Raw genomic sequence first — 17192 nt, 5'->3', positions numbered from 1 at the left:
CTCACCTCCCGCCTAGCTGTCACAGTACTTGCAGTGGATCCTGATGCAGTTTATAATTCCTGTGTGATGGTCTGCATAGATGTCTGCTTATTACACATTAAACCCTCTTCAACAGTCGGCGGTCTCTGTCGGTCAACAGACGAGGTTGGCCTGTATGCTTTTGTGCTGTACGTGTCCCTTTAAGTTTCCACTTCACTATCAGATCAGAAACAGTGTACTTAGGGATGTTTAAGAGTGTGTAAACCTCGCGTACAGACTTATGACACAAGTGATTTCCAATCACCTGACCACGTTCGAAGTCCGTGAGTTTCGCGGAGCGCCTATTCTGCTCTCTCACGACGTCTAACGACTACTGAGGTCGCTGATGTGGAGTACCGGACAGTAGATGGCAGCACAATGCCCTACTATGAAAAATGTATGTTTTTGGGGGTGTCCGGATACATTTGATCACACAGTGTACAAGGGGCAGTCAAACGAGAAGGAGATAGATGGGAAAAAGTAAGTAACCGTCATAAGTATTGATACATTTACCCCACTGTGGAACAAGACGGCAAATGCCGTCATGGAAAAATGTTCGGGGTTACCTACGGAACCATGTTTGCACCTAGAGGTGCTCCCGTTCGTCACAAGCAAACCGACGACCACAAATGTCTTTCTTCAGGGCTCCAAACAAATGGAAATCTCAAGGGGGGGAGAACAGGATAGTATGGAGCACGTGTAAGGGCTTTCCAGCGAAATTTCTGCAGCGTAATCGAAAAACGTCGGCGGGCCCACATGTTGTCAAGGTTATCTCGCTGTAGAAGTTTCGTTAGGAAGCCGTTACACCTTACACTTCCTCCGTTCAGTCCCGATGTGTCCCCATGAGATTTCCATACTTTTGAAACTCTGAAGAAAGGTATGCGCGACCGTCCATTTGCTTCAGAAGAGAAGGTGCACGCCTTGGTATAATCACGTTTCACCAAACACCCGCAAACAATTCTCCATGAAGGTACTGATTGGCTTGTCTCACAGTGGGCTAAATCTATTAACACTAAGGTGAATAACAGTTCACACACTTTTTTCTCTCTGTTTTGTTTTCATTCGGCTGCCCGGTACAGGACAATTTTGATATTATTTTGAAATTGTCGAACTGTTGCCCCACCAAATATTCGTAGTGCAGTCCAGCACATAGTCTGATAGTTTCGTTCGTTGACAGTGGCTTAATTAAATGCATAGCCTTGTGCTGCAGATGTCTAATTACAATACTCTAGCAGTGTTTGGACTTGCAGTATTTCGCTTTGCATATGAGGTTGCGGCAGTACCTAATTACCTGTTTTATGAACTCAAACTTCGCACAGTGAATCCCCGCAATTTCTCCAACATCATTACGAGTGGACTGGCTAGAAAGGCCAAAACCATGACATAACACGCAGCTACCGAGCAGTCTCCAGTTAAATTGCTCTCGAGCGCATTTAAATTCTTTTAACACTTACATAAAACATTTACGTTTAATCAACTACACGTGACACCTGTTATCCTTTCAACTCTCTTTTACTGCCTTATACGATGAGTTACAGAATAGTTCCTGAATTCTTGGCAGGCCATGGAACGCTTTTATGGAGAACTGTAAGTAACCACGGATATTGTAAGAATTTTATATAAGGACCGATGAGCAGCCAATGACAGTAATATTGAAAGTGAATAGTGTGAAAGGGGTGGGAATACATGAAATACTTTCTTCTATAATACAACTATTTAGAAGTAGATAATTATGACGGGGTTATGTTTTATGTCCATCAAATAGAATAAGTTGGTATCAACTGAGATCGACTGATCTTTATTTCCTTATGACAACGACGACAAAAGCATTTCACTGTTCACTACTTTTTTACCAATTTTGACCAGCTTATGTTCTTCGCCAGACTACCAATAGGTAAAAAAGACAATAAAACAACATTGGAAGTAGAAACGAAGGAGTTCTCAAAGTCGGCTAGCCAGGAAAACGAAGCTGCGAAGTCGACGGCTGATGTTTAGGTTAGATCTCATGTGGGGACTGATGATAATTTCAGTATTTAGCACGCAAGTTATACTAATTACCTAGTTATTATGGAGGCTGCTGATAGATCTCGCCATTGAATTCTCACAAAATCTGAGAAACATTCTACAGTGTAAACTGATGGCCGGCCGAAGTGGCCGCGCTGTTCTGGCGCTGCAGTCTGGAACCGCGAGACCGCTACGGTCGCAGGTTCGAATCCTGCCTCGGGCATGGATGTGTGTGATGTCCTTAGGTTAGTTAGGTTTAACTAGTTCTAAGTTCTAGGGGACTAATGACCTCAGCAGTTGAGTCCCATAGTGCTCAGAACCATTTGAACCATTTTGTAAACTGATGTAAGGTATTCGAAATTCTCAGGAAAATAGGTGTAAGCTATAGCGAAAGACGAGTAAAACACAATATGTACAAGAAACAAGAAGGAAAAACAAGAACGAGAGATGAAGAATGAAATTCCCGGATTAGGAAGTGTCTAAGTGCCTGCTGTTCCATCTATACATCGAAAACAAGTGACGGAAATAGAAGAAAGGTTTAGGAGTGATACTATAATTCAGGGTGAAAGAATCAGTGATAATATTTGATCATGAAATTGGTACCCTCCGTGAAACCGAGGAAGAACCGCAGGACCGGTTGAATGGAATGAACAGTCTAAAAGAGCTCACACTATGGACTGAAAGTAAATCTTAGGAAGCAGAAAGTAGTGAGGAGTAGCTCATATGAAATTATAGATAAATTTGACATCAAAATCGGGGACCACGAAGTAGACGATATGAAGGAATTCTGATACTAGAAAACTAAACTGTCCGAAAAGGCCTTGAGAGGCACATGGTACCGACAGACCGCCGTGTCATCCTCAGATCACAGGCCTCACTGCATGCAGATACGGAGAGGCCATGTGCTCAGCATAGTGCTCTCCCGTCCGTTTTCGTGAACGGAGCCACTACATCCCAGTCAAGTAGCTCCTGAACTGGCGTTACAAGGGCTGTGTGGACCTTGCTTGCCAACAGCGCTCGGCAGACCGAAGGGTCACTCGTCCAAGTGCTAGCCGAACCCGACAGCGCTCAACTTTGGTGATTTGACAGGAACCGGTGTTGGCACTGCGGCAAGGCCGTTGGCAAGTCTGATACTAGGAATTAAAATAACACATGACGGATGAAGCAAGGACGACATAAAAAACAGACTAGCACATGAAAATAAGGCATTCCTGGCCATGAAAGTAGACATATTGGCCGTAAGGATACAGGGTACTGATTACATTGATATATACATTATAGGGTTTCAAATAAAAAATTACCTATATATATCAAATTTTAAAGTTATGGTCATGTATGACGCCACACCCCCTATATTTCTGTTACAGAAACCAGTATTATTTCGAAAGGAACTGTGAACTTTCTGTTTCCAACGATTATATGTATGATACATTTTATATGTTGGTAACAGTTCAGATTCCTAATGTCTGTAAATGATAATCCTTGCTCGTATTTATTTGTGTTTCACTGAAGCAGTTTGTTCACGTGTTACTGAATGTTTGTTCCCCAAGTGCTACATATATTTGTGGAAGTACATATTCTTTAGTGTGCAATAAATACGAACTATGCCACACATCAAGAAATTCAATAAAAGGAAATTCCCTGGTAACCAGTTCACAAACACAGCAAGCTACACTGTTAGAAGTATCAGTTCTTTGGGGAAGAAACTCCCACATGGCATCCCTCATGGTGATTCAAACTTTTATGTTAACAATGAGGCTGCTCGTAGTGGATTTGTTGTTGTTGATGTGGGCATCTTATCTTCTTCGATAAGGGATGTGGCGAAATGTATACAATGTGATGGTGTAGGCTGTCTGGAAATAACTGAACAACAAAGTAGCAGGAAGGGTTTAGCGTAAAAATTAGTTGTTCTGTGTAGATCCTGCAATAAATCTACCTCAAAAATGACTTAGAACATTGTGCATAATTCATATGATGTGAATTTGAAGTTAGTGTATGCAATGCATGCCATTGGAAAAGAAAACAAGCTGCACAAGCGTTTAGTGGTTTGATGGATCTTCCTCCTCCTCCCCATAGGTTCATCAAGTACTTCCTTGAATGGTGTTGTAAGTGCTATTTCTATGAAGAACGGAAAAGTTGTTGATCTTGAGTGCTTACCTAAGTACTGCCACACCTTCCCTGGTAACACTGAAGGACATATTAAACATCAGTGTTCTATGAATTATGATGGTTACAGTGGACGTATGGAATGTGATGGAGCTCTAAAAATATTTCTGAGGTCAGTGCCTGTTTATAACTTTAGATATACGAAGTACCTAGGCGATGGGGACTATAAAGCTTTCAATAAAATTTATGAATTCAGTGTTTATGGTGATACCTGGGCAACAAAACTGGAGTGTTTTGGATGGGTGCTAGATCGAGGAAGCAACAAGAGAAATGAAAGGAAATTTGCTATCTGATGGAAAATCTCTGTTTGGCCGAGGCAGATTGACAGAAACTGAAATAGACCTTCTCCAGAGTTATTATTGACTGGTCATTAGACGAACTGCACCTCTTAATGATGTTACAGTAATAAAAAGAGCTGTATGGGCAACCTACTTTCATAAGTTGTCCACAGATGACCACCCTGTTCACCGACTTTGCCCTAAAGGAGCAGATTCTTGGTGTGGTTACCAAAAAGCAAAAGAAAGTGGTCAAATATACCATCATAAGCATTCTCTTCCTGGGCCTGTTATGAATGAAATAAAACCAATTTTTAGAGACCTGAGTGACCCTGTTTTGCTTAGTAAATGTCTTCATGGTGGCACCCAGAATGCAAATGAAAGTTTCAGCCATTGTATATGGGAAAGATTACCCAAGAATGTTTTTGTAGGAATAAGTACATTAAAAGTTGGTGTACTAGATGCAGTGATATGTTTCAATGATGGAGTGATAGAAAGGTTGGAAGTCCTGAGAAATTTAGCCATAAAATGTGGCTCTGATATGGAAGATCAATTGCTTGCATGTGACAGACAAGGGGTGCATGAAACTGAAAGATTCATTCTTCAAGATACCAAAGAAGCAATAAGTGCTAAAAGGAACGCCAAGAGAAAGCTTGAAGATGAAGAAAGGCTGCAGGATGAAGACTATACTTCAGGAATGTTCTGAGACACAGTTTAATTGGACTCATATCTTCATTCGCAATTTCCAGGAAGTTGTATTTTTCAGAATTCAGGAACAGATATTTACTAAAGTTTATAAAGAATTGCTCTAACTGTATTTCTTTAACTGGCAATTGTCCATACTTATATAGTACATCTAAGCTTTATTGTAGTATCAACTAAAATATAGAAAAAATAATAGGAAAAAATTATAAAAATTAAAATGTAAGATGTGATATTTTTCATCCTTGTAATATACATAATAGGTGGAATTAAACAGGTCTAGTACCTCAACCATCATGCCATGCATATCTGCTAAAAATTTGGTCTCCTTCAAATGCATAACATTGGATTAAATGGTATCTCAATTTGAGGAAGCATTTTGGAAGAAAAATGCATAAATTTCTTTGTAATTTTTTAATAACCCTATGCAGGTTCAAAAACATTCAAAATACTTCTACTTTGTTTAGAAAGTGTGCTGCATTACGTGATACCAAAAAAAATCTGTAAAACATATACATTATAAATAGTGCCTGAAATAAAAAGGTGTTGATTTTTACATAATATTGAGCCAGAAAAGTACCCTGTATCCATAATTTGAGGAATAATTTTCTGGGAATGTACGCTGGAGAAAGAACTGTGTGGAAGTGGATCATGGACTGTGGTAAAAGCGGAAAAGGGGGGGATTCGAAGAGTTTTAAGATGAGTCGCTACAAAAAGATGTTGAAAATTGGTTGGACTGATGATAAAACAAACAAGGGAGTTCTCCAAATCATCGGTGGGGAGCAAAACACGTGGTATACATTGACAAGAAGATGGGAGAGGGAGATAAAACATTTGTTAATACATCGACAAATAACATCCATGGATAGATAATGTAGGAGAAGGTAGAAACTGGAATATATTTACAACATAACTGAGTACGTTGGATGCAAGCGCTATTCTCAAATTAAGAGACTGGTATAGAATTCGTAATGGGCCCATCAAATCAGTCAGAAGACAGTTGTCAAAACGCGTTAGAAGCTAAACTATAGGTAGATGTGACGAGAAATGTGGAAAACGTTTATGTGATGTTGAGAATCAGGTAGCTGGAGATTGGAATCCAGGGGACTCCAGCTTTTGGCAGGCTCTGGCGAAAGTGAGGGTGGAGTAGAGGACGCTGGTGTGTGGGGTGGATGTGACGCTGTGGAGCCGGCTGCATAGTAACGGTACTCACAGGACCTGCAGACGCGGCAGCCCCTCGAAGGCGTCCTTGGGCAGCCTGGGGATGGAGTTGTGCGCCAGCAGCAGGTCGTGCAGCAGGGACAGCCCAAGGAATGGACGGCCCTCCAGTGATGCGATGCGGTTGCTCGACAGGTCCCTGTGATAACAGAACACGCCATCACACTGTGGGTTCCAGATTAGGCTGCAGTGTGAGAAGTTTGGCAATTTTATGGACGGTGAAGACTATTAAACATTTTCTTCTTTTACACTGGGAGTTGCATGCACGACGCTAGCACTGTCACTGGAGTGCAGATGAAAGCATAACCCCCGCATCCCCCCAACCTTAACCAGGCTCCAGTCTCTGCAGTGACGCTGCAACCACTGCACGGGTACTGTGTAAGATGCAATGTCGGTTACCTGTGTGTGTGTTTGTGCGATGGTACGTGGGCTTGTACGTTGTGCCTAGTTTACGATGCGGTACAGTATACGCTGATTTAGCCTAACGTCTGCAGAGTTTCCTATCACTGAAGCACACATGAATGAGCGAGGACTGTTTCTTGTTAACAATGGAGCAGTAGAGAAAGCTAGGCAGTTTTAATTATAATATTCGTTAGCCTACGCGCCCATTTTACTTTTTGTCATGAGGTACAGTTAAAGAAATTTCGTTATTCCTTTCACTTTTGGAAAACTCACCCATGTATTTCCACTCATTTGTCGTTGTGTACAGTGAGGTTCTTAGTTCCCTGTGGTAACACAATCAAGTCAATAACACAATAAGAAACGGACGATCCCGATGGGTATCGATAGCTCCATTTGGCCGGCCGGGGTGGCCGAGCGGTTCTAGGTGCTACAGTCTGGAACCGCGCGACCGCTACGGTTGCAGGTTCGAATCCTGCCTCGGGTATGGGTGTGTGTGATGTCCTTAGGTTAGTTAGGTTCAAGTAGTAGGGGACAGATGACCTCAGAAGTTAAGTCCCGTAGTGCTCAGAGCCATTTTGATACCTTCATTTGATTTAAATAGAGGGCGGTTCAGAAAGTAACCTCCGATTGGTCACAGTGCGGGTTGTGGGGGGAGTAGCGACGCCATCTGTGCGTTCACGCACTCAACAGGTCAATCGGCATCAAGCCGTGGTCGAGTGAACGTCGTACTTGCGCTAGTTTAGTTTTTGTGGCAGTTTGAAATGTGTGCTGCAATAGAAAACCCCGCCAAATGTGAAGTGCGTGCTGTCATAAGGTTTTTTACAGCCAAAGGATATTCTGCAGCAGCTATTCATCGTGAGCTTTGTGCCGTGTACGGACCAAGAGTTATGAGTGAAGGAGTTGTCCGTGAATGGGTACGTTTATTTAAAAGTGGACGAGAAAACGTTCATGATGAAGAGAGGAGTGGTAGACCATCATTGGTGACTGACGAACTCGTTCAGACAGTTGATGCAAAAGTTCTTGAAAATCGACGTTTCTCAATGTCGGAGTTGTCTACTGGTTTTCCACAGATTTCTCTCTTGTACGAGATAGTGACAGCAAGATTGGGTTACCGTAGGTTCTGTGCACGATGGGTGCCCAAAATTCTTACCGATCACCACAAAACTCAAAGAATGGCCTCTGCATTAGACTTTCTGTCACGTTATGAGGACGAAGGAGAACCATTGTTAAACAGAATCGTGACCGGTGACGAAACCTGGATTAAGTACGTGAACCCTGAGACAAAAGAACAATCAAAGATGTGGGCACATTCAAATTCGCCTACCAAACCAAGAAAAGCCTCGCAAGATTTTTCTGCCAGAAAACTGATGGCAACGGTGTTTTGGGATGCCAAAGGGGTGTTGTTGATTGAATTCATGGAACGTGGTACGACCATTAATCAAGACGTGTACTGTAAAACAATAAAAAAGTTACGACGGGCTATACAGAACAAACGCCGTGGTATGCTGACTTCCGGTATCGTTTTTTTGCACGATAACGCCAGTCCTCACTCTGCTCGCAGAACAACGGCCCTTCTTGAGTCCTTCAAGTGGGACGTTATCAACCATCCACCTTACAGCCCAGACCTGGCGCCAAGTCATTATCACCTCTTCATGCATTTGAAGAAATGGCTCGGGTCACAGCGGTTTGATGACGACGAAGAGCTCAAAGATGCGGTCACAGGCTGGCTCCAGGCACAAGCGGGTGATTTTTATGCAGAAGGAATTTCAAAGCTTGTGAAGAGATACGATAAGTGCCTCAATCGCTATGGAGACTATGTAGAAAAATAGTGCAAAGATGTAGTTGTAAGATGTATGTATTAAAATATTTTTATTTAACTTGGTGTATTTTTTTAAATCAACCGGAGATTACTTTCTGAACGGCCCTCGTATATTCATGTGTAGACATATTCATAAAAATTAGTTAAAATATTCCTTGTTTCGTATTTGAATAAATGTTGAGAATTTTATTTAAATTTGTACAATTTCATTTTTATTACTTGTTTCAAAGATGTACTATCTATTATTGTCAACAAAGTTGTAAACTCTTTGCTTTTATTCATCTCTCCGTTCTTCTTCCTTGTGCCCAGTCTTGGCGGGGGAGCTGTAAATCGACAATCTTGGCGAGAATGTCTTCTGAAATGGAAGGTATTGAAGGATGAGCTGCTGTAAATTGAGCTAATGCGTTTTCGTAATCCTGCTGGAGGCAGAAGCATTTTGTGTAAATATTTCAGTCTGTACGAATATTAGTTTATATAGTTGTTTCAAAGTTCAGCCATTTTATAGCCCGCCCAGCTAGCCGAGCAGCCTAATGCGCTGCTTCCCGAGCGGGAAGGCGGGCCGGTCGAGGTCCGGTGTGCCGGCCAACCTGTGGATGGTTTTTATGGCGGTTTTCCATCTGCCTCGGCGAATGAGGGCTGTTCCCTTTATTCCGCCTCAGTTGCACTATGTCGGCGATTGCTCTGCAAACACTGTCTGCACGTACGCATATACCATAATTATTCTACCACACAAACGTTTGGGGTTACACTCGTCTGGCATCTGTTTCGAAGCCAAATCATTGAACTTTACAATGTGTAGCAGGACCTGGAATCTTGCTATTTTAGTAATTCAGCCGACATATACATATAGTTTCTCTTTTTTTCGAAAGAGATCCAACTGCGAGAGTTTGAGGTTCGCGCATTGCTGGAGAGGGAGAAATACCATGACGTCGAGTGTGCAGCAAAATGCCAATAGTGTCAAGGTCAACATGAAGCCATGAATGCAATTGTCTGCGAAGTCTGAACGCATCGCGTAATTTGAGCAGGTGTCTGCGTGGAATGGAAAACGTGAAATACGAAACGTGCAGAGTACCCCGATCGTTTGTGGTCCCGTAGCTACAATGATGTATTCTTTCACTAGCCTTTAGTGACTCTTACGTAGTCTACAATCTCATAATGTAACATGTAGTTTGTTTTCTTTGCCTACACCCGCTGGAATAAGAATTAGCCTTATTATTACATCCACTAGCCAACAGAATTGCTGATACCTCATTCGGGAACAGCAAAGTATTTTTGACTGTAAAAAGCATGGCACAATATGGGTTACAAAAGTACCAAGATTTTCTTGTTGGTGTCATAGCACTGCGACAGTGCATCTAAAGATGCTGTCGAAAGATGCAGGTAATCAAATCTTGTGAATAGAAATAAACGTTCCCAAATTAGTAGAGTGTGGAATCCACCACTGGTAATGTTAAAGTTACAGCGGTCGAAAGCAGAAACTACTGGTCACCCAAGGGATGATGCTTCGGTCCTTACTTAAATATTCGGATGATAGCGGCAAAGGTGGCCAAACGACTACACGGACGCATATTTTGGCCCGTCAGCCTCAGAAAGAGGGCGATGGTACGGCCTAGTAGCAGTGCACAGGAAGAACAACAGTCTCTGCGTTTCGACTGTGGTCCTTGGTTCATCGCCCGACAGGGGGCGTAGCTGTCCTTCCCGCTACTGGGCGTGAACTCTTCGTTATTGGTCACCGACTTCGGTGCGTTTGCGCCTGCGCGTTTCCCACCCACATGTTGCCAAAGTTGTTTCCAGTACGATTACAGAGGCTTGGCTGGGCTGCCCACACATATCATTCACACAGTCCTGATCTCTCAATGTGATTTCCACATTTCTGGAACCCTGAAGAAAGACATTCGTTGGCATGTGGCAACCGCAAATATTTTTCCATAAAGGCACTGACCATCTTGTCTCGCAATAGGGCAAATTTATTAACAGTTTTGGTGACTACTTTTGTAATAATAAACAGTTTACTTAGTTTACTCGTATTTCCATCTGTCTCACTTACCTTTGACTGTCCCTTATAAATATTGTATACAGCAGTGATGTCCGAAAGTTACGTAGTTTAAGACCACCCAATAATTGGATTTATAGTGCTGCAGGTCTTTAAATGGAAGGATTAGACACGTTGCAAACGTGCAATGTCATGATTCGACACCCAGCATTTTGATCTTTACACTAGTGGCTACGGCAAAGAAACTTTGTAATCACTTTGTAAGTCTGTTCCAGTACTCTTACTTTAGAATCTATTACGTTATTGTCTAATCTGATTTGTGGAGTTTCTTTTTTGAGGATCAGTTTTGATGCTAGTATCTTAATTTCTATGTGTGTGAAAAACTTAACTTATGCGTTATTAAATAATACTTGCTGGGCAATCATATGTACTAACTCACCCATTTCGAACTGACTTAACATTGCCAGCAGAGTAAAGGCAGAAGAGAGGTAGCTATACTCACAGCACCCTGAGGTCCTTGCAGGCATTGAGGTCTGGAATTCTGGTCAGCTTGTTCGATCTCACATCCCTGAAACACACAAACCCATCTATATGAAATTTTTCGTTTACTCGTATCTGTAGTGATCAGTTAACCAACATGAAAATTGAGATTATTAACGTAAAGTTTGCTACTTATATGCCATAACATATGGTAAGATCGTTTAGGGGAGCCAGCTTTGGCTTTCCTGAGCTAGTACATGGCGTTGCATCTTTTCTGTCCACTCCTTTTGTCAATGAGTGACATAAAATCTGTGAAAGAGTCAGCGATCGTAATGGGACTGGAAAATGTAATACTCCATCTTGGTGGCATTTTTATTGTATTAACTTCACAATTTTACACATTTCGGTTTTAAGCCGTCTTCAAAATCTGTCAGATGAAAAGACGCAAAGGAGAAGTGGTTATTTTACAGAGCACAGATAGAGTACTATGGGCTAGTGCTACTATTTACTGAAATAGGTTGCCTTATAACAACTAATGTGGAAGTTAGATAGTGTTAACGCAAAAATGTTTTCGGAAATAGCATCTGAAAAATTTAGTGTTCCAGAAATTTTCTATAAAAAAAGTGAATCCCATAAACTTAATAGAATTTGCTGTGGACTTTTGTGACGGTGGAACCAGTTAAACATATAACACAATACCATAAAAACGGGCTTACGTCTTTTTTAAAGTATGTAATCGCTAAATTTAAGTAAAACTGAATGATGGAACATGATTATGTATTCATTATTACAATATACAGCAAAGGCTTTCGACAGAAAGCGACTGCATGCTTAAGATTAAAGATTAAAACTTCTATATGCCCTACTCTAAGTCTTATATGCGCTAATTTCACCTAACAGTCACATTTTGTTTTACTGAAGATGCTTTAAAGTCATCATACAGTAAAAAACCGCGTAGCATTACACAGCCTTCGCTTACGAAAAGGAAGTACTAACTAATAGTTTCCCACGTCGCTATTATTCCTCTTCGGGTAGAAAGAGTAGCGACGAATAAGCATCACAGACAGTTTGGGAATAACGAAGAAAATGCACTTAAATAACGTGACGGAACTATATATACGGTGGTTTCCCGTGTAATGGGGTCGTTCAATTTATTTACTGGCTGTACAAACACCGATGCAAGGTTTCAGACGAATGACTGTATTTGCTGCATAATCTACGCTCGTAACTTTTCTATCTACCGAGATACTACAGAAAGTACAACTTTCTTACGAAGGTAGCCGTTAAAATGCAACCTTTAGCTCACAACAGTCTCATTTCCTTGTTACAAAGTTCGGTACATAAATTCGCAATTTACCTGCTATCATTACTATCAAAATACTTACAATATCCCAAAATGATACGCTCTTTGTACTACGATATTTTCACGTTCACACAATTTTTTTTACTTAGATTTTCTAGCTCAGAAAATCTTATTTATTATTGTAGTTACTGCAGTTTTCTTAGTGTCCGTATTTATCTCCAATATTCTTAATATTTCCCCAAGTCTAATAACGAACCTGTCCATCTTGTTTATGATCGGTTTGCAGACCTGAACCCTATTTAGTTTGGGGGGGGGGGGGGGGTTGCATTTTTGATCTAATTTTTAACTGCTGAATTTCATCTGAGTGACCCAATTGTTTAATTTAGCAGATAGTATTTTGTGCGATCATGTCATACTACACTAATTATATCCTTTACCAACAGTATCCCCCACCCCGCCATAACGTCATTGTGACAATTAACAATGCTATGTCTTTTACAATTTCTTTCATTTATTTCACAGATTTACTTCATCAAGTTCTTGAAGGGTATGTGACTGAAAATCAAATAACTCTGAACAAGATTTCCGGTAGACATGCCACGTGACAAATGCTCTTTGCCTGAATAGCTGTGCTTAAAATCATAGGTCAATACTGAATAAGATCGAAGGTCAAACAGTCTGTCTGATTCCAGCTTCAAAACGGAAATAAAAATAATACAAGCGTTTTAGTCTTTGAAATGTCAGGAGCTTTATGCTAAAGGACACACTTTTGACACAACAGGACGTAGTACAGTGTTTTAAAAGAGCGTAGTGCAGGGGATGGTCGGCTACTATCCGACACGTAAGCTTTTTCGAAATTTTTTTTTTTTTGAAAATTATACTGGAAAATACACTAAACAATATGTTACTTAACAGAATCATAAATCATACTGACACAAGAATGCACGTTCGTTGACTTTTCGATTGTCTATTTTTCGCCCTTTGCATTTCAGCCGCAGAAATTTTTCGTGGGTTGCATCGAACGTGAAACTACAATGTGTAAAAAAGCCATTTTTGTTGCATAAAGATTTAATTGGATCTCAAATCCATATAAACTTCCCGTCCGTTCACCTTATATGTCAAAAACTCTGTCAGCTTGTTCCTTGGTGAGACCTGTTGCTCGCTGCAAACCAGTGGATTCATTTGTCCATATGTTTTCTTCAAATCTTAGTAATAGTCTTAACGTGGCAAAATGAAAATTGGGTAAAGGACTCATGCTTCATTTTCAGTACGTCTGCATAGATTTACAATAGATTTAAGCAACCATCATTACAAAAATGTGTAAGCTAGCTATCGAAGTTTTTAGCATGATGGTACAATACCGTTACCTGTTTATCAGTAATACACTCACAGTAAACGTTATTACATCTTGAAACAGGTTTCATCCTCTCCGCGTTCTTATCCTGTAACGCTTTCTAGTCTATTAACTTATTTACGGTGTATTTCTCATTCGCTTACTAGACTGCCATTTCAAGTTATTTCATCCCATTTATGCCCTGACTTCTCAATTTTTGCCTGTTAAACGAAAAAGACGCAAAGTTTAAGGTTATAAGCTATCTGTTTTAACGCGACATCTCTTCATCCGATACATCCCGAACGTATCGATGTGATCGTTTAAGATTCCCATTGTTAATACTTGGGCTACATATTGCCACAGCCTACAATATATAGTATCGGATGTACCTCATCATGCAGTTAAAATTAATATTTACTTTCAAACAAAGCAATACACTAGAAAGTTAAGTTCATGCAGTGAAAAGCTCGCTAGGAACAGATACTTCGTTGCCACTCCGAAACACACTGTCGTTTCGGCTCAAACTCTGGTGAACCATAGTTCATAGTGCAGTTCCACCACAGTGTTGTCAATAGCGCAACAGTCCAGAAACGTCCCTTGTCCGATAAAATACGCTGACCTACACTACTCGAGTTTCTCTTACACGTAATAAAGCACCTCAAGGATACGAACAGTAATGTAATAATAGCAAATGTGCAGTAAAAGTTCGCTCAGTGATGGAGGCAATAAACACTACTTTTTGAGTCAAAATACCCCGTCACAAAATGCCTGTTTGCAGAAAAAGTAAAGAGGGGCACTCTTTCTGAAATTGCTCGTGGTACCTATAGCAGAGGTTGAGCGTCTCGTTCTTCGTGGGAAATACCTGAGCTCGACATCTACAACCGAATAAAAAAGATTTTAAAATAAGTAGGTGCATCACTTCTGACACAGGACAAGGTCGTTTCACAGCGTTTGTGCACAGTCATTGTTTGAAGGTTCAAGAATCTACACTACTGGCCATTAAAATTGCTATACCACGAAGATGACGTCCTACAGACGCGAAATTTAACCGATAGGAATAAGATGCTGTGATATGCAAATGATTAGCTTTTCAGAGCATTCACACAAGGTTGGCGTTGGCGCCGGTGGCGACCAGAGGTGTACAAATTCCCCTTGCAGCCTGCTTGCCCCTAGCACCTCTGCAACCATTCATGCAGGTCAGCCTGCCGCGATGTAAACACAAGAGTGCGCGTGTACTGAGGCATAGTGGGCAATGCGGGCGATACGGGCTCCCGCAAGCCCGGGCTACCTGGGTGCCCGCAAGCCTGCCAAGCTTCACGGGACGCGCTCAGCTTGCTGCGCCTGACAACAGGTTGCGCTGTCAAGCTACCGTGACTAGAGTAGCCAGGTAGTCAGCCTGCAGTTCATTTATCGCAACGGTGGAGGCAGCACAATGAATAGGTCGAACTTTAGCGAGATTGAAAAAAAATTGACAACTGGCGAATACATGCTGGTAACGAAACAGAGCACAAGTGCCGCTTGGGAAACGTTTTCGTGTGTTTATGAGGCCGCTTCAAATAAATCGGTAGGTGTGTCTCAATGCAAACTATGTAAAAAGCTCTTAAGTACTTATTCGGGAACCTCGAGTATGTTACGACATGTGTGCAAATTTGACAAGCAGTTCCCTCACTCCGTAAATATCTTGAAAGAGGACAAAGATTTAGTGGCCGAAAAGTGCGTCGAAATGTGTGCTAAGGACCTGAGACCATTTAGCAGTATAGAGGGAGAAGGATTTCTTGATTTAGGGCAGACACTGATCGACATAGGTAAAAAATATGGCTCAGTTGATATTAAAAATGTTATGCCTTCCCGAGTGACAGTAGCTAGGAAAGTTCAAACCTTAGCTGATAAAGTGCGCAGCAAAATGCTCCCAGATATAGTGCATGCGATTCGTTCTGGTATATGTGCCAGTACAATTGATCTATGGACAGACAATTACAAAGGGGTGCATTACATGTCCGTGACAATGCATTACATAAATTCAGACTGGCGTTTGAATAAATACGTACTAATGTGCTCTGCGTTTCCTGACTGCCCAAAAACTGGCTCGAATATTCGAAACGAGTTGGAAGATGGCTTAGAAACTATGGGTGTTTCTCGTGAAGACATTGCCAAAATTACGTTTGTCACAGACCAGGGCACTAACATTGTCAAAGCTCTCGAAGTATATCAGCGTCTTCCATGCATGGCTCATAGTATAAACACAGTCTTGAAACATGTTCTGAGCGAACAGTTTTTGAAAGAAAATGTTCCAAATATATTAGCCTTTCTTAATACAGTGCGGGCTATGGTTTCGTACTTCAAGAGAAGAGGTCTCTGTGTGAGACTGAACTCATCTTTAAAGCAGTGGGTTTCAACTCGTTGGAATAGTTATTTTGACATGCTTGTATCAGTCCATTCTCAGATTGATTCAGTGAAGGCTGTTTTACATAATGAAGGTGCCTCTGATAAGATGCTGGGTTATGACCACCATATAACTGGCCAGCTTATAGAATTTCTTAAGCCATTTAAAGAAGCCACAGTTGATCTAGAGAGTGACAAGGATCCAACCCTACATTTAGTTCTACCGTGGTTTTATGCCTTAATAACTCACTGTACCGTACGGGATAACGATGAAGAGGTTTGTAATTTTATTCCATCTGAATATTATAGAACCACTTGTGAAATATGTATGTTGAGAAAATGTATTTTCAGGACATGAAACCTTTGAAACAAGCCGCTGATGCCTTCCTAGAACAGAAAATGTGCGTTAGTATGTTGCATAAAATTGCAACGTTTATGGTGGCTAACTACCGCACATTAAGAAAGTTAACCGAGGATGAAAAAATTGAAGTTTACCAAGCAGCACGACAGATGTGTGCTGAAGGTAAGCTCCTAAGATAATGCATATATTCTTCATCTACATGTACATGGTTACTCTGCAAGACACACGCAAGTGCTTAGTTGAGGGTTCATCGAACCACTTTCAACTTATTTGTCTCCTTTTCTCGAATTTCGCGCGGGATAGAACACCTACAGCTCTCCGTCTGAGCGCTGCTTTTTATTATTTTATTCTGATGATCATTTCTTCCAATGTATATGGGACTCAACAATATCTCTTCGAATTCGGAGGCGTAAGTTGGTGATCGAAATTTCATATATAGATCGCGCCACGTCAAAAAACGCCATTGTTGAAATGATTACCACCCGAACTCTTGTGTAATTTCCGCGACACTCTTTCCCCTGTTTTACGATAATACCAAACCAGCTGCCCTTATTTAGACTCTTTCGACCTCTTCCGTCAATAGTAAGGCTCTCCAACTTCGTAGCAACGCTCCAAAAGAGTGTTTTGTCATTAAAACGCCTACAGCATTTTCTGTGTGTCCATTCCTATTTAAGTAGGTCGTAATTGTAATCAGAGGTATTAAGTAGAATCTACAGCCTTTAGATTTGACTGGTTG

The 17192-nt window shown here is 41.2% G+C and overlaps 1 protein-coding gene across 1 annotated transcript in view; it reads right to left on the bottom strand.

Annotated features, from left to right (window-relative positions):
- The window catches only part of LOC124805536 (lutropin-choriogonadotropic hormone receptor-like), a 650587-nt gene that overhangs the window by 118800 nt on the left and 514595 nt on the right, over window positions 1-17192 (bottom strand). The window contains exons 10-11 of the mRNA XM_047266105.1: window positions 11100-11165; window positions 6379-6522 (exon numbers count right to left, since the gene is read on the bottom strand). Of these exons, the coding sequence (XP_047122061.1) occupies window positions 6379-6522; window positions 11100-11165 (210 nt within the window). The remainder of the gene's footprint in view (window positions 1-6378; window positions 6523-11099; window positions 11166-17192) is intronic.

This window comes from Schistocerca piceifrons, chromosome 7 (assembly GCF_021461385.2).
Source record: "Schistocerca piceifrons isolate TAMUIC-IGC-003096 chromosome 7, iqSchPice1.1, whole genome shotgun sequence".
Lineage (NCBI taxonomy): Eukaryota > Metazoa > Arthropoda > Insecta > Orthoptera > Acrididae > Schistocerca > Schistocerca piceifrons.
The sequence above is the reverse complement of the archived record's forward strand: the minus strand, read 5'-3'. Positions and strand labels throughout refer to the sequence as shown.